Source organism: Rhinichthys klamathensis, unplaced genomic scaffold (assembly GCF_029890125.1).
Source record: "Rhinichthys klamathensis goyatoka isolate OS25496 unplaced genomic scaffold, OSU_Roscu_1.1 h1tg000289l_1, whole genome shotgun sequence".
NCBI lineage: Eukaryota > Metazoa > Chordata > Actinopteri > Cypriniformes > Leuciscidae > Rhinichthys > Rhinichthys klamathensis.
The window spans coordinates 1,035,255-1,058,490 of NW_026606808.1; the positions used below are offsets into that span (position 1 = coordinate 1,035,255).

The window sequence follows — 23,236 nt, forward strand, 5'->3', positions numbered from 1 at the left end:
TACATTTGCACTGTGATATTCGACAGGCATATCATGACATTCAGGGAATAATCATCATACAAATGTTAATAAACAAATCACTCTTGTGTGAATTGTTTGTGCACCTCCATGTAATTCCTGAAGTGCTTCATGACTCAACTTGTGTTTATTGTGACTATAGGTATCATTTCTGCGAAAAGTGCTTCAATGAGATTCAGGGTGACAGTGTGACGCTAGGAGATGATCCTGCTCAGCCACAGACGTAAGCGATCGTTCCCCTGCTCTTTTAATAGTTATATTCAAGCTTGATTTAGGAGATTTTATGGATCAAAATCATTAAGAATAAATATTTGTTGAAACCTTTGAATGTTTTAAATGTTCAATCTCTATCTGATCTTCTTTGAATGCAGCATGATCTCGAAACACCAGTTTGAAAGGAAGAAGAATGACACGTTAGATCCTGAGCCGTGAGTAAATGCTAAACTTTGTTTCCCAGAATTCCATGAGGCAGCAATCAACGCACTATCAAATAGCACATGCTCTAATAGAATGGCCGTATGGTCGGTATTGCCTCATATAGTTGTCCGCTCTGGACTCGTTACACCACATTATTTCTGCTCAGTGGCGCCCCCTGTTGTAACCAACATAGGGCATACAAACACTCCCACCACACAAACGTAGCACTAACAGTCTCCAAGTATCAGTATTATCCTAAAGTTGTCCAAATCCACACCTCCTACAAAGGCGCAATTGCATTGGCCTGCTTGCAAATGCGTAAGAACTGGAGGAAAAAAATCCGAATGATGTTTCATCTTAACTACCTGCACTTGCAGTTAGTGATTACACATTCAGACACTTCCCAAAGTGTTACCTGTCAGAACACAGAGCTTATATCCCCCATTAATCAATTTTCCTCTTCTCAGGTTTGTTGAATGTAAAGATTGTGGGCGGAAGATGCATCAGATATGTGTCCTGCATTATGATGTCATCTGGTCTTCTGGGTGAGTTTGAAAGCACCTCAGAGCGAACAGTGTTGCTTTAATATCGATTCTGGACACGATGCGGGAAATCGGTACTAATGAGCGTTTCTCTCTGCAGTTTCATCTGTGCTAACTGTTTGAAAAAGAGCGGAAAGTCGAGAAAAGAGAACAAGTTTTCAGCAAAAAGTAAGTAATAGGTCTGTTCATGTGATGCATTAATATTAAATAAATAGTTCACCCTGAAATCTGAAAATTCTGTAATCCATTACTCACCATCATGTCATTTCAAACCAGTAAGACTTTCATTCATCTTTGAAGCACAAATGAAGATATTTTTAACGAAACCTGAGATTTCTGTCCCTTCTTTGAAAGTCCATGCAACCAAAATTGGATGATTGAAAAAGTTCTTAAAGACATCGTAAAAGTAATCCATATGAATTCAGTGGTTTAATCTCAAGTCTTCTGAAGATATTTGATTGGTTTAAAATATGGACATATTTAATTTAGCCGTAAACATTGATCATCACACACACAAAGCACATCAAATATAGTAATTTGAAGCTCAAATTTGCATGTTTAAGCTTCCATTTACTATGGTGGTGAAATCTTTCAGGTTTCATTATAAACTATCCCTTTAAAATAGTTTTTGTGCTAAATGTTGTCGTCTTCGATCCAGGGTTGCAGACAACGCGGTTAGGCACGTACATAGAGGATCGGGTGAACAAGTATTTGAAGCGACAGAACCATCCGGAAGCTGGAGAGGTGTTTGTGCGAGTTGTAGCCAGTTCAGACAAGATGGTAGAAATCAAACCTGGCATGAAGGCCAGGTAAATTTAACCTTACTTACCTTTTATTTTCCTATAAGCCAATCTCACAATATGGTGTTTTAACCTTCAGATGGTCCTTCAGAGGGAAAGTATGGATGCCAAACCCAATCAGTTAACTGGTTTGGTTGCTCTGTATATGCTGTGTTGTGTAAAGAAAAAAATATTGTGGTTGACTTATTTGCCTGATCAAAGTTTCACCCGTTTCAATATTGGTTCATTAATCAAAATGTTGATGCTGTAGTGGCGTGTTAATATTTGTTCTTTGAAAAGGTAAAGGTGGCTTAATCCCCTGTTTCATTTCAGGTTTGTAGACACAGGAGAGATGTCTGAGACCTTCCCCTACAGAACCAAAGCACTTTTCGCCTTTGAGGAGATTGACGGAGTGGACGTGTGTTTCTTCGGCATGCACGTTCAAGAGTACGGCTCTGATTGCCCTTTCCCTAACACCAGGTAAACTCTTACCCAAGTTCTTTAGCGAAAAACAGATACTTAAAGCAATGAAGCTTGGCATGCAGTGAAGTTAAAAATCTCTCTTTGTCTTTTTTTACCTACCTAGACGGGTATACGTATCGTACCTCGATAGTATTCACTTCTTCAGACCTCGCTTGCTGAGAACAGCAGTCTATCACGAAATTCTCATTGGCTATTTGGAATACGTCAAGAAGCTTGGGTAGGTTTCACCATTTACTTTTTACTCAAGTCCAACAATTACAGTTGCCATTCATGCCCTGAACTTTGAACATTTCCACTGTAGATACGTTACGGCGCACATCTGGGCATGTCCGCCTAGTGAAGGTGATGACTATATCTTCCACTGTCACCCTGCCGACCAGAAAATCCCCAAACCCAAGCGCCTACAAGACTGGTACCGCAAAATGCTGGACAAGGCCTTTGCTGAGCGAATACTACACGACTACAAGGTATAGCAGAGACCATATGATCTTTTTGTGAAATAGAAACCAATTCATTGTGTATATGCCAACGAGTACCTCAGTATATGGTATAAATGAAAGGTGTTTGTATTTGATAGGATATCTTTAAGCAAGCCACAGAGGACCGTTTGACGAGTGCAAACGAACTTCCATATTTTGAGGGTGATTTTTGGCCCAATGTACTGGAGGAGAGCATCAAGGAGTTGGAACAAGAGGAAGAGGAGAGGAAAAAAGAAGAAAACACGGCTGCTTGTGAAACTCCAGAGGTGAATGAGAGAAGCCTTTTTTATATATATGTTGATACTGAATGTACATCTCTGGCCTATGTGATGTTTAAGTAATTCCTGTTGTTTTATAACCTGAAAAGTCCTATTTAGACATCCTGAAATTTTCCTCCTTTCTAACAGGGAACGCCAGGGGACAGTAAGAATGCGAAGAAGAAGAACAATAAGAAAACAAATAAGAATAAAAGCAGCGTGAGCCGAGCTAATAAAAAGAAACCTGGGATGCCGAATGTAGCCAATGACCTTTCTCAGAAACTCTACGCCGCATTGGAGAAACACAAAGAGGTCTACTATATGTTCTTCATCTGACTTTTAACCTGCTCTCTGAGGCATTGCATGATTCATTTGCATTGTTTGTTTTGAATGTCAGCTTTTGATATGCATGTAAGCTAGGGGTTTTCTTGGGAATAACTTGAAGAAACCTCTTACCTGTTCCTACTTGTTCTCCCAGGTGTTTTTTGTAATCCATCTGCACTCTGGGCCCATAGTCAACTCACTACTACCCATCATTGACCCTGATCCCCCGCTGACCTGCGACCTGATGGACGGAAGGGATGCCTTCTTGACATTAGCACGGGATAAGCACTGGGAGTTCAGCTCTTTGCGGCGCTGCAAGTGGAGCACCATGTGCATGCTGGTGGAATTGCACAACCAGGGCCAGGACCGCTTTGTCTACACCTGCAATGAATGTAAACACCATGTCGAGACACGTTGGCACTGTACTCTCTGTGAGGTAAGATCCATAGGCTCCTGTAACATGCTACATCTGTCCTTAATGATCAGTAGTGGATGGGTGCGTTTATCGGTTTTATTTTGATTGGAGTGCAAAATAAATAAACCTCTTGGGAGTGTGAAACTTAGGGAAACTTGGGGATAGCTACTATTCTACTAGTAGTGTAAACAAATCCTTATGTTTTGTCCAGTTGTTAATGCATCTTAACTTTTACTTGACTTCTTATAATGAGATTACTTTTTATGTTCCGGTCGTCCCTTGCTTGATCACGGTGTCCTCATCTTTCCTCAGGACTTTGACCTGTGCATTAGTTGCTACAACACTAAGGGCCATGAGCACCAGATGGTTAAGTGGGGTCTGGGTCTGGACGATGACAGCAACAGCCAAAGCGGCGAGGCCTCCAAGAGTCCTCAGGAGAGTCGGCGTCTGAGCATCCAGCGTTGCATCCAGTCTCTGGTGCATGCCTGCCAGTGCCGCAATGCCAACTGCTCCCTGCCATCTTGCCAGAAGATGAAGCGTGTGGTGCAACACACTAAGGGCTGCAAGCGCAAGACAAACGGTGGCTGTCCGGTGTGCAAGCAGCTCATTGCACTCTGCTGCTATCATGCCAAGCACTGCCAGGAGAACAAGTGCCCCGTGCCCTTCTGCCTCAATATCAAGCACAAACTGCGTCAGCAGCAGCTGCAACACAGGGTGCAGCAGGCGCAGATGATGCGGAGACGCATGGCCACTATGCAGGGCCGAGCCATGCCTCAGAGCCTGCCGTCACCACCTGCATCAACAGCCCCCAGCACACCCACCTCGCATCAGCAACCCAACACCCCTCAAACACCACAACCGCTGTCCAACCAGCCAGCTACGCCCAATGCAGGCGTCATGTCTCCGGCTTATCCCAGTGCACCCCGAAATGGACATCCCCCTCCTCAAGCTTCACAAGGCAAGCCTGGCCCACAGGCCTCCCCGCTACACCAGCAGCCGTCTCCGCTCCCGCAGTCTCCCCAACAGCAGCCGGCGCCCCAACAGCCTCCTCAGCAGCAGCCTCCACCTATGGCGGTCAAAATGGCACGGCACATAGAGATGGTCGCACAGGCTCAACACAACCAGAACTATCGCATGACCATGAACGGCCTTCCCATAAACCACCAGCAGCCGCGCATGCCAGGCCTGATGCAGCAGCCCATGCAGCTTGTCGGACCACGTGGACAGCAGGTGATGCCGCCCATGTCGCAAGGACAGTGGACTGGAGGCCCTCAACCAGGCATGCAAGCGGCTCAGCAGCAGGTTGCTCCGCAACAGACTGCACAGGGCCCTCAGCAGACCATGCCTATGCAGAGACCCACGATGCCCCAGCAAACGCAACAGCCACGCATGATGGTGCCCACACAGGGTCCGCGACTGCAAGCACCACAGAGACCCGGAGCCATCGCCTCCAATGCCTTGCAGGAGCTGCTAGCAACCCTGAAGTCACCCAGCTCTCCCCAACAACAGCAGCAGGTGTTGAACATCCTCAAATCCAACCCGCAACTCATGGCCGCCTTCATCAAACAGAGGACTTTGAAGTACCACGCCAACCAGCCGCAGCAGCAACAACCGCCACAGGGCATGCATGCAGCACAGCCAGCGATGCCCAACATGGCTGCCATGCAGGGAGTGCCTCGACCTGGCATGGCACCTCAGCAGCAACAGCCCACACCACAAGGCATGGCAGCTCTTGGACCGCAGAGTCAGCTCATAAACAACAACCCGCAGCTGCAGGAGATGTACCGGCGTCAGCTTTTGCGACACCAGCAGCAGCAGCAGCAACAACAACAACAACAACAACAACAGCAGCAACAGCAGGGAGTGATGCCGCAGGCACATGGCCAGTTCCCGCAGGCACAGGGGACTGCTACCAACTACACGCAACTCCGAATGCAGCAGCAGCAGCAGCAGTTGGCCATGCAGGGAGCAGGTGGACCTATGGCCCAGATGGGAATGGACGGCACACCCAACCTCCTGCACCAACGCATGCTCCAACAGCAGCAGCAGCAGCTTTCGCAACAGCAGGTCGTCCTCAAGCCTCCAATGGGCTCACCGGCGCAACCAAGTCCCATGAGCCCACAAGCTCACCTGCTTTCCGGTCAGCCGCAAGGTGCGCACCTACCTGGCCAGCCCATGGCTAATGCACTCAGTAACCAGGTGTGTTCACCGGCTCCCGTACAGTCGCCCAGACCTCCGTCGCGTCAACTTCCTCCACATTCCAGTCCTTCCCCACATGTTCAGCCACAGCCGTCACCGCAGCACGTGCCGTCTCACACAGGGTCACCACACCCTGGTCTGACGACACCCATGTCTGGCTCCATGGAGCAGGGACACCTGGGCACTCCTGAGCAGAGTGCAATGCTCCCGCAGCTTAACACGCCCAACCGCGGAGGGCTGCCCAGTGACTTAGGTATGGTGGGAGACACAACGGGAGACACGCTGGAGAAATTTGTGGAGGGATTGTAGCGTTTAATGGGAGACTCCACCCACCACAGTCTCCCCGTTCCTCTTTTTTTTTTTTGTGGCTCTGTTGGTTTTTCTCTAATATTCTCAAATTTTTGTACTGACATGTAAAAAGTTTGAAGAAATGTATGTGAAAAAAGAAAGAAATTTATGTTGATAAGTAAAGGGAATGTTATTGTTTCCTAAAAACAAGACTGAGTTCTTCCTTTTAAGAGGGATTTGAAAATTGTTTAAAAGAAATATAAATCACAAAGAATATATTTTTTGTTCAGTTTAGACCCATGTGTGGTCAATGCTTTGTTTTACAGATTAATTTTTGTTTTGTTTCGTGGGTGCGCGGGGGGTCTGGTTTCATGCCTTTTCTTTTTTTAAGAAAATTACGAAACTTCATTATAATATTCATACCTTTTGTTTTGTACCTTATCTAACTTTACAGCATTTTTGTGTTGGAAGACTGTAAAATTTGTTTGGGAGTTTAGGTCAGGGTTTCTCTGCTCTGTCTGTCATTCTTCCTGGCGATTGTATTCTAGTGTTGTACCATTTTTTCAGACATGCATTCGGAGGCATTTCCTCCTCTCCTCATTGTGAAGTTTGTATGAGGAGAACTATTTGTTTGTATTGATAGGAACTGTGCATACGCATGTATGCAGACACACAGAGACACACATATGCATCGCTCAGACAATACAACACAGAATCCAAGAGGACATGTACACATTTACAACATCTCACTGGCCTGGATCCAGAGGTTCTGTCTTGCAGATGTAGAAAATTGTTGCTTTTTGTCCTGATTTTGTTATACAGATATATAAATGTAAAGAGAGCTAGAAAGAGAGGGAGAGAGAGGGGCCCCTAAGCTGAGCGAGAGGGAATGGGCGATCAAGCGCTTGTTGGAGCAGTTATGGATTCTGGTATTGACCCTCATTCCTCTCGCACAAACTTGAACAGGGGTTCTACTCTTTTCCTTAATGTAAATCATGCAAGTTATTAAGCAAAGTACTATAAATATAAGGAAGAGAGAATGGAATCATTGTATAAACTGGTTGAAAAACTTATTTCTTACTTATATACCATATTGTTAAATAAACTGTGTGCAACAGATCAAAACCATGTGTCTTTAATTTTATTTATATGTATAATATGTTAACGTTAGATTGTTGTGTCCGTGGGCTTATTTAATTCCTGTCAGATTTAGAATTCTATAATACATGAATACTTAATGTAATGTGATAAATTGAATTAGTTATTTGCCATATTTAGTGTGATTTACCGTCTTTTTAACAATTTCACCCTTTCGTAAGTTTTATGGTTATATCACATGATTGTTTCGCAATCGACGCAGTCACTACGTCACCGCGCACCGCACGTCACCGGAAGTAGACTGCGGCGGTTTGCTAGACAGTATTTTGAACAACATAAACCTCTGCAGCACATTTTACAAGGAAATCGTCGTTTGACGACATTAAATCATCTGTATTAAAGACATAAAATGAATTGCGTCTTGCTAACGGTCTGTACTTAAGTTGTTATGATATGAATCGTGGTAAAAAGTACGTTCACCGATATGAACTAGTGGCAAAGTAAAATGTAAAAAAGGTAAATATGATGCATTTACTTACATACATCTCTTCCTTGTACTTTTTAAAACCAAACGGACAATCTTGATGTAGCTTCATGCATTTCATCCACAATATAAAGATTAAAATGATGTTTAATAATGCATACTGATGTGACAGATCATGTGTGTGATTGGCTCATCATGGACGACTCGGATCAGGACTTCACCGACCTCTGTTCTCGTCTCCTTAAAAGAGTGAGGAGGAAAGGAGCAGGAGGATCTGGAGATGAGAAAAGATCAGCAGCCAAGGATGAGGAGCCATCTTCCCCCTCTTCTAGAAGAAACCCCCCTAAGAGGAGAAAGAAGACTAAGGATGCTGCTAAGACTGAAATAAAGAGTAACATCAACAAGACTCAACAGGCTGTAGTATCTGCCGATGCTTCCCAGCCTGTCCCTGATGTATCTGGCACAGGGAAGGTCAAAGATGCCGTGATCCACAGAATGCAACAGTTTAAGCGAGCCAGTCCAGAGAGACTCCTACATGCTGAGACCAACCAACCCACAGCCACAGAGTCTGAGGGAAACTGTCCCACCACTGCCGGGATCCAGCACACGGGTATGGTGTCGAATCTTTACAGACTCAGGGATCACCCACCCAAGCCTCTCAATTTTCAATAAACACAATAACTTATTTTGACACATCATATTAAGTTGTACAGATCATTAGGTATGAAGTTAGAGGTTAGTTAATAACTAGATAATTTCTGTCTGTTTTACAGACCTCAGCAACAAGAATTTTTGGTTTGCATATATATATATATATATATATATATATATATATATATATATATATATATATATATATATATATATATATATATATATATATATACACACTTCCCGCCCCCCAAAAATTTTTCATTTCTTAAACAACCATGTAGGAAGACACATCATGGCCATATTCCAGGATGACAATGTCAAGATTCATCGGGCTCAAATTATGAAAGAGTAGTTTGGAGGAGCATGAAGAATCATTCTCACACATGAATTGGCATCTCTGAGTCCAGATCTTAAATTAATTGAAAGTCTTTGGGATGAGCTGGAGGAGACTTTACAGAGTGTTGGACTCTTGCATTGACAATACAAGATCTTGACCAAAAATGTATGCACCTCTTGATGGAAATAAATGTTGTGAAGTACGGGAGCCGATGAATCTTGACACGGTCATCCTGGAATATGGCCATGATGTGTCTTCCTACATGGCTGTTTAAGAAATGAAAAGCTACACACTCCATCAGTTAGGGTTAGAAGAACTGTTCCCAAATATAAAACATGCCAGAAACATCATAATCACTGCAATAATGATCCAGTCATAGACTCATAACATTTTACAATTAAATCGTCCATAACATCTATAAATTCATACTTCTACTATAAAAATTGTGGCATATGGTGCAAAACATGACTAATTGCTTTATGACTTTAAACCACAATTTACAAAAAAAAAAAAAAAAAAGGTTTAAATTGTAAAACAGAATTTGTTTTTATGGCTTGACATTTTTTAACGTGATCAATGAAAGAAATTTTTGCTAAAAGTGTATGTGCATGTTTTCCTTCAGAAGATGTGAGCGGAGATGAAGCCCTGGCACTTCAGCTTCAGCAGGAGATGGATCGCGAGGCTCGGGCTGCTGGGAGCGTGGAAGAGGCAGGATTGTTCTTCTGCCAGCTCTGTCAGAAAGATCTGTCGAGCATGAGTCCCCCGCTACGCACTCAGCACATCAACAGGTGCATTATAACCTCAACATACACTAGATTATGTGGCATCATTCTTATCTGTTTCACAAACAATGCAGTGTGAGTTTCACCTTTGTCTTCTGCCTCTTTCTCCTGCTCTGCAGATGTCTGGATGCCAGTGAAAGCAGCGCTTCCTCTGCATCCCATCAGTCACACCCTAGACCGCGGGTCCCAGAATGTCCCATTTGCGGAAAGAGTTTTAAATCAGAAAAAAGCCGGTCTGTCCACCTAAAGCGTTGCTCGACTGATATGGGTGTGAAGCCCAATGATCTTCTCCTGGCTCTGAGGAGACAAGCTGCTGAGACAGTGAGCCACAACTCCTCCGACCAATCGTAAGTCAGCTTTTTTACTTAATAACACAATCACCTTTTTTCTTTATTGTGGGATTTTATTTAAAAATTAATATGTTCTTATATGTGTGTGTGTGTGTGTATATATATATATATATATATATATATTATTATTATTTTTATTTTTTATTATTATTTTTAATTTTTTTTTCATTGTGACATTTTCATGACATTAGTGCACAATTTTACCCTCACCTTTTATTACTGCAATGCAAAAAAACTGATCACAGTAATTTGAAAAAATAATGGTATAATATTAAAAAATCCCATTAGATTTAAAAAATAAATCTTGTGGCCAAAACAGTAAATTAAATTAATAAACTAAATTATCTTTTTCAATACAATAATAAAAAAAAAAATTTTGTAACACTTTACAATGAGGTCCCATTAGTTAATGCATTATCTAAAAATAAGCAATAGCTACATTTGTTACAGTATTTATTAATCTTTGTTAATGTTAGGTAATAAAAAAACACCTGTTCATTATTCATTTTACTTTATAACTTTAACTAAGATTAATAAATGCTTAGAAGTATTTTCATTGTTAGTTCATGTTAATTCATGTTAACAAATTAAACTTTCTTACAAAAAGGGTTACCAATTTTTCAAAATAAATATAATTGTAGTAAAGTTCAGGCTCAGGGAAGAAGGAAGTGGGAACTGGCAAACAGTCAACATAAAGTTTAATGACAAAATATAAACCAAACGAAAGAACAGCAGTGAGCTTTCTGCCGACTGCTGCCGATAACATAATAAAACAATTCCTCTTGGTCCTCTCTCGTCCTTCGCTGTTGTCGCTCCTACTTTTATCCTTCCAGAGCTCCTCCATGGGACTCGAGAGAGCGATGTGTTGCACAGGTGTCTCTCATCAGCCTTCACTCCACTGGCCTCGCTCCGCTCCCACGGCTCTCGGCCCCACCCTGCTTCACACCACAATAATACAAATTGTCCCCGGGAGATCTTGTAAAAATACATATTGAATTACATGTTCTATGTTTTTCAGACAACAAGTAGGTAGCACAACAAGGAGGGATGGTGTGCCTGTGAAAAAGAGAACCAGGAGGAAAGCCCAGAAGTTGGACGAGGACACCATCATGGCGCTGGCTCTGTCCCGCTCTCTACTTGAGCAGGAAATGGAAAAGGAGCAAGAGATGATGAAGGAAAGAGAGATACTGGCTCAGCTCTCCAGCCCTCCAGCAACGGCGGCTCCTGTCTTACAGTGGAGACCTGGTGCAGGTAAACTCACTTTTTTTCAGTTAAAGCAGTAAAATTGTAGATTATTACACATAGCATATCATTCATGTTCTCTCTCAGGTAAGGGCCGTGGAAAGAGAAGAAAGGGAGCATCTCCTCTCCACCCACCACTACTCCTCATTCAGGACCCTCAGACAGCACTGAATCGTCGACAGGAGCGGGTTTCATCTCTCCTGCTCCGTTCCAGACCCCCCTCTCCGCCAACACCCACCCTATCCCCCTCCGCACTCCCTCTCCATCCTCACGCCCCCCTCTGGGACAAAAGTGCTCTTCACGGAGGAGGACCAGACTCGGTTTCAGAGTTTTACACATCTGAACTAAGCAACTTCATACAGCCATGGGTTGCACCAGAGGTGAGACATTTACTTTAAGAGATTCCCCTTGTCTTATTGTGCACAATTTTTTTACTGCGCATTATTCCAAAGAAAAATGTTTGTTCATAAAAAAGGTGTATCTTTGCATTTTTATAAACATGAATATATAAACTATGTAAATGTTAGAAGAATTGATGTTTTAGTACAACAAATATATATAATTTAAAATAATAGCTTTAGTTATACTTTAAAAGTATAACTCTGTGACAGCTAGAGTATTAATTCATATTTTTACTGGAAAATTTACTTTAAATTCCCTTTGTCTAATTCTGCGCAGTGTCAAAGAAAAAAAAGTTTCATGAAAAAATTATATAACTATTTTAAATGCATTTCTTAAACATGTTAACTGTAAAAAATATTGATTTAAATAATTTATTAAAAACATGAACCAACATTACTACATTATGAAATGTATTCCATATCATTAGTTAGAAATTTAGAATAGGGACAGGTCGTGATTGTTACATTCCTTGCCATCATTTTCATTTTACATTCAAATCCCAATGGATAAAATCATGTTCTACATTATTTCTCACTGAATATTTTGTTTGTTAAAGAAGTTGTGGATGCTGTTTCATAAAGTTTCTTTATATTACTACTTCAGAGGGAAAAAGTCAAGTCTCTTGAAGTAACTCCAGTCAAGAAACCTCCAGCTGTGACCACAGAGGCCGATTTGTTCCAGGAAAAGCCTTCGGATCAGAGCCCAGCACAGCACAGGACTACCTGTCCTCTCACTGCCGGTTCGGGTACACCAGGCACCCAGGCTCTGCAGGACCTGATGGAGCTTGCAGAGGAAGGCATGACCCTCACCCAGTACACAGCCACAGGGGACAAGTCAGGTAATACTGGTATTTGTGAAACAAAAAGAATAATTTTTTATTACACTCGGCTCACACTGTCCCCTGTTCTTTAGATAAAGACGATGCCACGAATGAACTTCCCTCAAGTGGATTTGTTCAAGAGACAAATGACAATAAGACACCCAAAACAGCCTCAGTAAGAATTTCCTTCAATTGTATCCTCCTTTTACTGTGATTGGCTCAATATTAAATGTTCTGGAGTACTTTTCTATGTCCGTTGTTGTGTTTTTCAGGTGTACGTTTCAAAGCTATCATCAGATCTGAGCAGTATGGTCAACAACCCTCAACTCAGTGATGTGCAGTTACAGGTGGACAGTGGGGACGTCTTCTTCACGCACTCGTTTATACTGTACACGCGATGCCCCCTGCTGGCCAACATGGTTAGTGCATCTCTACACTGACGCCACAAACGTTAACCATTAAGAAGTGCAGATGAATAACCAAGCTGTTACCATGTGTTTGTAGGTTCATGACTCAGGGTTTGGTGTTCAGGAGGAGGGTATGCCTGTTGCTCAGAGGGTGTTGTTGGGAGATGTGTTTGGGGAGGCAGTACTGGCCCTCCTGCAGTATCTTTACACAGCCCACTGTCCTCTGACCCATACACTGCTACCACACGTACAGGAGCTTGCTGATAGGTCAGTATTACAATCTGTATGGGGTGGTTCAAATTAGGGATGTCCCGATCCGATCCACAGCATCGGTATCGTGCCGATACTGGCCCAGAACGCGAGATCGGAGGGGAGAAAAAAATATGATCCGATACCTGCTTGAATATTAGCATTTCCCTTATCCAGATAAGCGGCGCAGCCTGCAGATTGGGCGGTTTTGCAATCTATTTTGCGGGCAAAAATGGGTTTGGGCGGGTGGATAAAAATTGGGCTGGTTTCGGATGAGTTCGGCGGGTTTTTGTAGCTGAAAAACCGGCACTTCAGATCCTTCTTTCGGCGACCGTCTCACTCTCTCACTCACTCACTCACACACACACGCACATCTCTGGCTGACGCGTGCCCCCTAAACTCACATCAGACACTCCCTCCCACTACCTTCGGTGTACTATAGACGCGGTTTTGCAATCCGTCTCCTCAGTTTATAAACTGTACACAAGATTTTGACGCATAAAGCAAGTGTGTGTGTGGGAGTGCGGAGCGCGCACTGCATGGCACGGAGCGCGGTCGCGAACACTTGCGTTTTCCTTTCAACAGTGGAAACAACTTAAAATACTCTATCATTTCTGGTCATGCAGAAAATAACAAGTTATTTATATATAACTTATGTCAAAATTTATTTTTTTGCGCAGCTTTTGGTGTGCATACAGTTCCAATTCAAATTTTGGTGTTCAACTTTGCGTTTTAAAAATACAACAACCGTTAATTTTTCGTTTTACGGGTTAAAAAAGGAAAAACGAATGGACGCAAGAGTACACGGATCAATGGGTAATTTTAAAGCTTGTTAATGATTAACTTTAAACCCGTTGGTTCTTTAACTTTTTTTTTTTTTGTGTGTGTGTTTGAATAAAGGGTGGCAGTCTTTCCTAATCAACTGTGTTGTGGACTAGCCTATAGCCTACTGGAGAAGTATTTGTTCTCCATTTGAGTGAATTGTTTTTAGGTTGCTAATTGAGCAAAGTGCTTCCATAATATTATTAGTAGCTTATTAGTATTAGTTCAAGAATAAAATACAATAAAATAAAAATATCGGATTGATATCGGTATCGGCAAATAGACAAAGCGGCGGAATCGGGATCGGAAGTGAAAAGTGGTATCGGGACATCCCTAGTTCAAATATTACAATTACTTCTGTAAATAGATTATAGATGACGTATATTGTGGATAATAAATCTGTGTTGTGTTTCAGGTTTGGTTTGGCTGAGCTGCAACAGCAGTGTGAGGAATATTCCGGAAGCGTGGAGGAAAACCCAAGAGGAGAATCTAAAATGTTTCCAGCGCCTGAGCCTCATCTCAGGGACCAAGAAGACCAGAACTTGGCAGAAAGCAACTTCTTGGAGCTCCTCCAATCAATGTGGCAGCATGAGGACAGCGAAGAAGAGGATGATTTTAAAGAGACTGGTGGTGAGGAAGGAGACATGGAGGAGGAGAGAGAGAGAGGAGATGGAGAGAAAGAGGACCAGGTGGATGAGGAAGAGCTTGACGAGATCTATGAGTTTGCAGCAACGCAAAGGAAGATGGAGACTGCGACAGAGACCGAGGAAGAGGAGGGACATGCAAATTCATCCCTCGAAAATGAAAAGAAAGATGAAGGGATAGAGAAAAATGAGACAGAATCCCTCTTAGAGAAGTCTGCCGGCAGTTGCCATAGTAACAAACAAGGCGTGGATGGGACAGAGGCTGCCATGGTAACAAGTCCAACAGAAACCCTTAAAAAGCCCAGCCCAGAGACTGAGAGAGTTAGTTTGATTCCAGAATTTGATGACGGCACAAATGAAAACAGAGACCCAGATGCCAGTCTAGACAAGAGTTACGACCGCTTATTCTCCCAGTCTATAGGCGAATACATGGAACCGTCTTTGACGCCAGCATCATGCTCTCAGCAAAAACTTTACAAGTCATCACGCACACTACAGCAAAACACACCTGCCCCATTTCGCCCTTCATGTGTCAGTGAGGTGATTGACCTGTCCATAAGCCCTCCGCTAAGCTCAGGTGTGTCAGGTGAAACTTCCTTTCCAATGCCTGGAGTTTCTCCTGTTCCACATAAGGGTGAAGATACAGTAGATAAAGGCAAGTCTCCCCTAAGCAAAGACAACTCAAGCTGCCAGAGAAAAGAACACCCTCCTTCCCCTCCAAAATCACACAGCAAAGAGGTTGAGCTCATTGTACTCTCAGATGGTTCCGGTGAGGATGTGGATGGTGACAATGCAGCTTCTACTAAGTGTGGTTTGCCCCCTCTGTCTCCATTCAAATCTCCCTCAGAACCGTCCACAAGCTATGCTTGCAAAGTTAAACTCACAGAAAACAGTTTCAAAGAATCTGGATCCCAAGGCCATGCCGGAAAACCAGTAAATGCTTCCAAGCAGGTGACGACTGACACAGAAGCCAAGTCTGACCGACCGGAGCACTGTAGTCCTGGGGATGCAAATGAAAGTGTGTTTGATGGCTCTGCTGAGGTTTCCTGGCTGATTCCAGCCACTCCGGTAGCATCCACACGTTGTAGCTCTACCCAGACCTGCGTTACCATGCGCCGAACCCAGCTCTTCCCCAAATCTTGCTCTGCATCATCATCCTCTTCCTCTGTCTCGGACAGTTTGAAACCTACTAGCTTTGCTTCTTTAAGCAGCAACTGCGTTAAAGAGGAGCCGGTTGCCATGTCCAAACTGTTCAAATCAGATCAGACTCGCTCTAAAGAACGTCTTAGCACTGATACGGATAGCTCACCAGGTTACCAGAGACCACTTCTTAGACTGTCTCAGATCCCTTCTACAAGGGCTTCTGATGGATCCCACACTGGCACCATCATGGGACGACAAACCCAGGGTGTCCCACAGCCCTCAAGTAGCACTCCTCTCCATTCAGACTCTTCTTTACAACGTCAGATCCCGTTCGGCTCACCTATGGTTGGTGACTGTGAGGGGAAAGTTGGCCTAGTGTCTCTACAACTGAGTTCTCCTTCCCCTAGTAAAACACCTGAGAAGAAGCAGAGTAGCTGTCTTCAGCATGGGTGCTCCAGTCCATCCCCAAACTCTCTGAGTTACAGTCATCCTGAAGGATTGAGAGAGAGAGAGAACGATGGGATGGAGCAAATGGAAGTGGGAGAAGAGCATCCCAATCAAAGTGTTGAAGAAGTGGTGGAGATTGCGGGGAAATCATTCTGTGACAAGGATGAGTTTGGAAGAAGAGTGGGAGAAGAGCATCCCAATCAAAGTGTTGAAGAAGTGGTGGAGATTGCAGGAAACTCATTCTGTGACATGGATGAGCCTCCTATAGCGTTTGACGACTCCTGGGGCTTGGATGGAGGGGTTGCAAGCCAGAAGCCCCACTTTAGTCTAAGACTTGATAGCAGTGAAGGTACAGTTAGTCCACCAGGTCTCGAGGGTAAGGGACAGACGACGGGTCTACACGCCACGTCTCCTCTTGCATCTGGAGCTTGTAACAAAACTCATGATCCAAGTCCAGGTCCGTTCAATCACAGCCTACCTGACCCTGACATGTGGGATGATTGGGAGGAGGAAGAGAACGCTCCCCTTCCTCTTTCTCAGAGACTGGCAGCTCCCTCTGCCAAGAGAGTTGCTGAACTTAAGACTCCAGGTAAAACATGTTATCCTCTTAACCATGTTAATTATGTTTCCCCGGGGCTCTTATGTTTTCTGACATGGCTGCACAGATCTGGTAATTATGCATTCAGAAAGCTCTGTAAGTCATTTATTTTTGTTTGTTTTAGAAAACCTTCTTAAAATCAATTTTAACTTTCTGCACAGTTGCTTGCAGAGAGAGGAACAAAGGACCGCTGGTACCCATTACTCCAATGCCGGGCTACTCCGATATGGACACACCTGAGCTCAAAAACAAACTCAATAGGTGAGCATAAAAAGAATATTTAGACACTGTCACACTTAAAAATGTATTTATGTCATTGCAATAGTTAGCAAAATATCAAACCAAGTGGAATATGTTATGAACTTTTAGGATTGACTTTTTAACAAGCTGGTCCCAGGATCAGTTTTAGTCAGTTCTCCTCAGGGTGTTTTAATTCATCAGAGTTCATCACAGAAGCTATGGACATGATTTTTTTAATCCAAGTACTTTGTCTTAATTTTGAATAGGGTATGTTTATTGTTTTGTAATGTATAAACAAACACCCTATCTTACGTGCCATTTCTTGATTGACTGTGGTACCCACGTTATGAAACCAAATCAACATTATGTATTCAACTTTCAAATGAGAATCAAATGCAGATGTTGTGCAACTTTACCCTCACATAGCCAAAGCAAAATGCTCAAAAACACAGAGATGCATAATGTTTCTTTGTCTAGGTTTGGTGTGCGTCCGCTGCCCAAGAAACAGATGGTTCTGAAGCTGAAAGAGATCCATCAGTACACCCACCAGCTGCAGAGCTCCGAGTCTGAGGAGGAGACCTCTGGACCCCAACGTCCCCCGAATGCCTGCAACTCCCAGTCTGTGCCGCTCTCCTTTAAGCGACCTACAGCGCCCCCTGCTGTCTCCCCTATGAAACTACCGCCAAGTGAAGAAGATGAGCTTTTATCAGCCTCTCAAAACTCTAACACGTCCTCCACTGCGGAGTCCGAGAGGTACGGCTCCTATACGGCTATATATCAGGGACGGATTATGACGCGGTCGTGTCCTGGGCACATGCCAGTCTAAAGGTGGGGAGTGTGGGCAAAGCCCCCCCCCAGCTTGTATGTGGCACCCCTCTGGTCTAGTGCCCTGGGCACATGCTCGGTAGCTTGTGTGATAATCCATCCTTGCTATAAACAAAATAAATATTAATACAAATGGCGCTTTTCCACTGCATGGTATGGCTTACTTAAATAGTAAGTAGTACCAACAGGTTGAGATTCCAAGCGAGCCGTACCGATACTAAAATGTGACGTGTAAACACTGCAGATCACTGATTGGTCAGAGAGAATCGTCACTACCTGCGTCATTGGATTTGCGACACGAGACACCAAACCTGAACAAACTTCTTTGTCTTACCGTGAAAAAAGTCCACATGCCAAGAATCAAGAACACCATTCCATCGATTTGCTCCTGTGTTGTGCGTTTGTTTGTGTCACATTTACAATGATGTCACGGTAGTAGAGGCGGAACAACTTTAATGATCAGTCTATAATCCCACCCACTTTGAAGCGGTACTAAACTGCAGTGGAAAAGCAAACCAGGCCAATCCGTACCATGCAGTGGAAAAGTGCCTAAAGAAATATTGTTCAACCCTTTTCTTCCATCCAGGTCGAACCCAGAGCTGTGTGTGTCCGGAGACGATGACTCGGACAGCGAGGGCATCACAGCGTCTCAGGCTGTTGTGCGTGAGAAGGACAAACTCCTCGCAGTTCGTCAGTTCATCTTATCTGACCCAGAACTGTACGGACGAGTGCTGCAGTACCAGCCTCTCTCCCTGGCGGAGCTGCGGTCCAGCTTGAAAGCAGCAGGCATCAGGTTAGGTGCTGCTAAGCTACTAGACTTCCTGGACTCCCAGTGCATCACTTTCAGTACGGCCAAACAAGGCCAGAATGCTTCTTCCCGCAGGAAGCGAGGTGGGAAAATAAAACCTAATGGCAGTGCAGCTGGAAGAGGGAGGAAAAAAACAGCTAAGCCCAATGGAGGAGTTGCATGAGGGCTGAAATAAAATAATGTGGTAAAACTACATCATTTTCAGAAGAAATTGTTCAAATAAGATGTTCATCTTTTCCAAAAAAAATAAAGAAAAGTAGCTGATAAACACACACTCATGGTCTTAAGCCTTCCAGTGAAAGGTTTTAAATAATGACTTTTTTTTATCAGCTTCATATTGATTTTTTTTTTGTACAATTTTTGAATTGAAAATATTATTTTTAAATGAATTTAATTTAATGTCTGGATAATGTAATTAAAAATACATTTCTTAATGTGTCTCGTCTTTTTATACAATAATTGGTTCATTTCATTTCAACTGTTATAATTAAATTTCACCCAGCAGTTTTACAGATTCCTTTAACCAAAATGTGCCTCAAACAAACGGGTCAAGATTTCATATGCAGGTCATATTTTAACACATTTTCATGACAAACAAGCACATTTAATTGCACTTACCCAATTGACATTATGTAAAAAAAAAAATTTAACTACATATGTAATTTGTGCAGAAATTATAATTTTCATTATTGTATCAAATAAATAAAATTCCCACTTGTACTAAATCATAAAAAATGCAAACAATACAAATTAAAAGAATAAAAATTATATTAAAATATGACCATAAATATCTTTGCAAAATTCACCCCATGATTTCAGATTGTAACCAACAGTGAAAAAAAAAAAATTCACAGAACCAAACCATCTTGAAAAAAATGTTACTTTACTTTTTTTGTTTTGTTTTATAACATCACTTTTTTTTTGCAAAGATCTGCGGAGAAAAACAGACATCTCACATTCTAACAAAGAAAGACAAGTAGAAGAAAAATGTCTGATCGTCTTCCGTGTGCACGAGAGAGAATCTGGGTCCGGCTGGGCAAACAGTTCCACAAGAAGGGCTGAATTCATACAGCGTGTGAATCTCTCACATTATCACGTGAGCTCCTCAGGAGAGTCAGGCTGCTCTGCCTCAGTCAGGACCATCTCCTCATGCCCCATCATGCACCTGTCATGACAGGTTGACAATGTTGGCCAGGAAGCGCTGGGCCCACCACTCCTCAAGATCAATAGGCACAAAATCTGTCAAAAGAGAGTAAGTTCTTTGAGATTTCACCATATATGAATAAAACACCACACAAAATATACACTTTCTTTCCTTTCATAGTGTGGAAGCAACATGAACATTCTTCGAAATATATCCTTTTGAGTTCCTGACAGGAAGTCATGCAAGTTTGGAATGGGGGTGAGTACATTTTGTATTTTTACTTGAATAATGTGAATGTGTTATATCCTAATGACAGTGAAGGCCTCCACTAGGGGCTGAGCAGAGAGAACAAGCCAGCAAAGAAGAGACTATTTAAAGAAAGAAAGTAAGTAAGTAGGACAGAAGTCATTGACTGACTCTTCATGCCGGGATTGGGGCTTCTCTCCGCGTACTGCACTGGCCCTTTCCCGTTCTCCGGCTGGGATCCCTCTCCAAGCTTCTGCTCCACCTCCTGCCAAGCTGCAATCAAACAAATATTGAAAGTTAAGTATACCGTAAATTATATTATGAATGTGAGGGAGGGGGAGAGTTGTATTTTTTTACTTTATAAAAATTATATATAAATATATATAGTATTCACACATACATCCTTTTTATTTGTTTGTTTACTAAAAGGATTTTAAAATCCAATTTGAAATAGATTTAAATAATTTATTGAAAATAATTGACATGGTTTGCCAGCAAGTTTGTAACAGTTGCTGGTGTGTATATATATATATATATATATATATATATATACACACACACACACACATTTTTCCAGTCATAGAATGCTAAAATATTTAATCGTCTTTATATTGGGCTTTTGTAGTGTAAAACTTGCCAGCAAGCCATATTGATGTCTAATTTAGAAGTCAATTTGATTCTTTTTAATAAAAAAGATTCACAAAATAAACTGAATGATTCATTAATCACTCAGTCTGAATGGCTTTTAAAATCCTTTTTTCAGTAAACAAAGGTACAGGGATGCTGTACATCGCATATTATTTAGGAATACATGTTTCACAGTAGTTCTGAAAACAGTGCCATGTATTCCACCAAAAGAATTTACAGCTAGAAAAACATGCTTTTCTCGTTGGGATCTTGGTAGAAAAATAGGTGGTTACTTTGACCAATTCTGAACACTTCCCAAAACAGGTTGTCTGTTCTATTGACTAAAGCAGTTTTAGAAAGTATAAGGTGTCAGGTGACTAGCCTGTCACAGTACAAAAGACCATAAAGCTGCCCTTGAGGGTCCGTTGCATCAGCCTGTGGAGGTGGAGTCTGGCCTGCAGACAAAAACCCTCCTCCTGAAGATAACAACTGTCTTTCTTCACACAAACTCTGCCGAACTTACCTCGCAAAGTACAATTATAGTGATTCACAATTGTTTTAATGGCTCAACAACACCTAATATGCACCATTTGCAGCCGCAAATTTGTAACAACTTCCAGTTATTGTTGAGCTTTGAATCCAGTTGATCTCTCCTCAGTGTATTAAGGTCTTGGCAAATACTACCCAACCTTGGCCCTCCTCAAGGTCCTAAACATCAAGGTAACCAAAATACTGGTGTTCTGGAAAATTAACTCACCCTCATAAACAAATCGAACATTGTCCTCGTGTGCTGGGGTGAATCCTTCAGTAGTGTTGGCAGCTTTTGGAGAGGTGGATCTGTGGTACCGCTTTCCGTTCAGCCGGTGAAATACAATTTTCGGTGCTGGTGAACTACACAAACAAAGGGAAATTATATTGATTAATATGGGGTTTCAATAACCTTGAATTTTTACATTTGGTCCCAGGGACGTAATTTGTGGGGGGGATGGGGGGGATATAACCCCCCCAATATTTAAATCTATGCATTACCACCCCCCCATTATTTATACCATGATCACAATATCAGGAGGCATACCCAAACTTCAACCCCCCCAATGTTCAAACCAAATCTACGCCCTTGTTTGGTCCCCATTCATAATACATTATATTTAATTGATCTGTTTAACATTCGATTGATTTCTCATGCTTTTCATTTAAATAAAAGAACAGGTTATTAATTTAGAACAGGTTATTAATTTTCATTATGTGGAAAAGAGCGTGTACATTCTTCAACATATTCATACATGTTTGTAACGACTTGAGGGTGAGAAAACGAAGAAAAATTTTGGGGTGAACTGTTCCTTTAAGGCCAAATACTTCCTTACACAAAGTCGTTTCTATAGTGACAGCTAGCTACACGTTATGAAACCCAGTTTCCGATTATATCAGCATTACCCCAGACATAAATTGATCGTTATTGAAATATCAAACACACAAATGACAGACACAAACGCGAATGTGTGTCGTAAAATACGCCGTGACTCTCTTTAGCTCCAGAAAGCAGCACAACGTCCTTGTGGGAATATAAGGGGGGTGTGTGACAAGCATGTGTTTGCATTATAATAACTACAAAAGGTTAGTTATTCAACAGTCTAGAGAAATGATGACAAATAGAATCGCGACAGAATCTTCGAACACGCCGTCATTCCACGCGCGCACGCGCTACTTGCAAGGTCACACGGCGCAAGAAAAAAACAAGAGACTTTGGCAGAGGCGTAAAAAGGACGTCCTGATCTATAATTGAGGCCAGCTTGTTCGTACGGATACGTTTAAGTGTGTTAACCTTATAAACGAGACTGGGACGCTGAGGCCATTTTTAAAGGTGCAGTTAAATCATTTTTAAGTTTCCCATCAGCGACTTAACTCACGTGAAGAGAGCATCGCGAGCTCAGGTAACGTTAGTGCATATAAATGTAATTACTCACTCCGATGCAAGCCAGGGGCTTTGCTTCTGTTTCAGGTCGTTCGCTTTGCTCTCAATCTGTTGCGTAGGGCCTGCAAGAAATAATATCTGTTAATACGTCTCTAAAGTAATGTCAGTAGCTAGATTAAAGGCTGGTTAATTCTTACTATACTAGCGTTAAATTACCGACCATTGACAGCGATTGCGCTTATATTATAGACTGTGCATGCCGTTCTGTACCTGTTCTCCGTTGTGTAACAAGTTTGCTGGGACCTCTGGTTATTGTGTACATCATGTGAGAGACGGTTTCTGAAGGACCCCTGCGGCACGATAGATCCACGCGAGCTCTACGGATCGGTCAGTGCGAATGTCACGATTATATGCACACCAGGAAAAGTCACGCGATCCCCCTTCAGGACGGAGCTCTGTTGACGCAGCCACCTTGGAAATAAGCAGCGTCGATCCGGTTCGCAAATCTGTCGTTCAGTCGCTTGCAGCCAACGGGACTTAAGCGCCGTGTATTTACTCACACTCACAGCAGCAGCCGTAAGGTCAATGAAGGTTAAGCGCGTTTATCACCCTAATTACGCGTCGGGTTAATTCGCGGAGTGTCCTGTGTGCGATGTGTCGCTGCGGAGAAACTTTCTGAGTTCTGGTTCAGTCTGGACTCTGCTGTAAAATTCGGACGTTCAGATTGCAACCTTCCCCCGTGACGTCAAGGCAC

The 23,236-nt window shown here is 42.6% G+C and overlaps 3 protein-coding genes across 7 annotated transcripts in view; 2 read left to right on the forward strand and 1 right to left on the reverse strand.

Annotated features, from left to right (window-relative positions):
• crebbpa (CREB binding protein a) overlaps positions 1-7,326 on the forward strand; it is a 47,123-nt gene extending 39,797 nt beyond the window's left edge. For all 3 annotated transcript variants that reach the window (XM_056269763.1, XM_056269764.1, XM_056269765.1), the window contains 12 exons: positions 161-241; positions 390-446; positions 903-980; positions 1,078-1,145; positions 1,636-1,786; positions 2,090-2,236; positions 2,343-2,456; positions 2,541-2,706; positions 2,817-2,984; positions 3,126-3,287; positions 3,454-3,735; positions 4,027-7,326. In XM_056269763.1, the coding sequence (XP_056125738.1) occupies positions 161-241; positions 390-446; positions 903-980; positions 1,078-1,145; positions 1,636-1,786; positions 2,090-2,236; positions 2,343-2,456; positions 2,541-2,706; positions 2,817-2,984; positions 3,126-3,287; positions 3,454-3,735; positions 4,027-6,222 (3,670 nt within the window). In that variant the 3' untranslated portion in view covers positions 6,223-7,326. The remainder of the gene's footprint in view (positions 1-160; positions 242-389; positions 447-902; positions 981-1,077; positions 1,146-1,635; positions 1,787-2,089; positions 2,237-2,342; positions 2,457-2,540; positions 2,707-2,816; positions 2,985-3,125; positions 3,288-3,453; positions 3,736-4,026) is intronic.
• Positions 7,327-7,578: 252 nt separating this feature from the next.
• Positions 7,579-19,182, forward strand: slx4 (SLX4 structure-specific endonuclease subunit homolog (S. cerevisiae)). 3 transcript variants are annotated; one of them, XM_056269767.1, is made up of 15 exons: positions 7,579-7,815; positions 7,956-8,393; positions 9,397-9,562; positions 9,676-9,903; positions 10,925-11,157; positions 11,236-11,528; positions 12,154-12,388; positions 12,463-12,545; positions 12,643-12,789; positions 12,875-13,044; positions 14,264-16,671; positions 16,842-16,941; positions 17,398-17,673; positions 18,332-18,737; positions 19,056-19,182. In XM_056269767.1, exons 2-14 carry the CDS (start codon positions 7,979-7,981, stop codon positions 18,714-18,716), a joined length of 5,139 nt encoding a protein of 1,712 aa, XP_056125742.1. In that variant the 5' UTR covers positions 7,579-7,815; positions 7,956-7,978; the 3' UTR covers positions 18,717-18,737; positions 19,056-19,182. The 3 variants fall into 3 exon arrangements, with proteins under 3 accessions (XP_056125742.1, XP_056125741.1, XP_056125743.1); XM_056269766.1 differs by lacking the exon at positions 19,056-19,182 and having other exon boundaries at positions 18,332-18,818; XM_056269768.1 differs by lacking the exon at positions 19,056-19,182 and having other exon boundaries at positions 9,400-9,562; positions 18,332-18,818.
• A 237-nt stretch (positions 19,183-19,419) lies between these two features.
• mcrip2 (MAPK regulated corepressor interacting protein 2) lies at positions 19,420-23,201 on the reverse strand. Its single transcript, XM_056269796.1, has 5 exons — positions 22,753-23,201; positions 22,535-22,604; positions 21,328-21,461; positions 20,115-20,216; positions 19,420-19,792 (listed from the first exon to the last, which is right to left on the reverse strand). The coding sequence occupies exons 1-5, from the start codon at positions 22,805-22,807 to the stop codon at positions 19,722-19,724; spliced, it is 432 nt and encodes a 143-aa protein (XP_056125771.1). The 5' UTR covers positions 22,808-23,201; the 3' UTR covers positions 19,420-19,721.
• Positions 23,202-23,236: the final 35 nt, after the last annotated feature.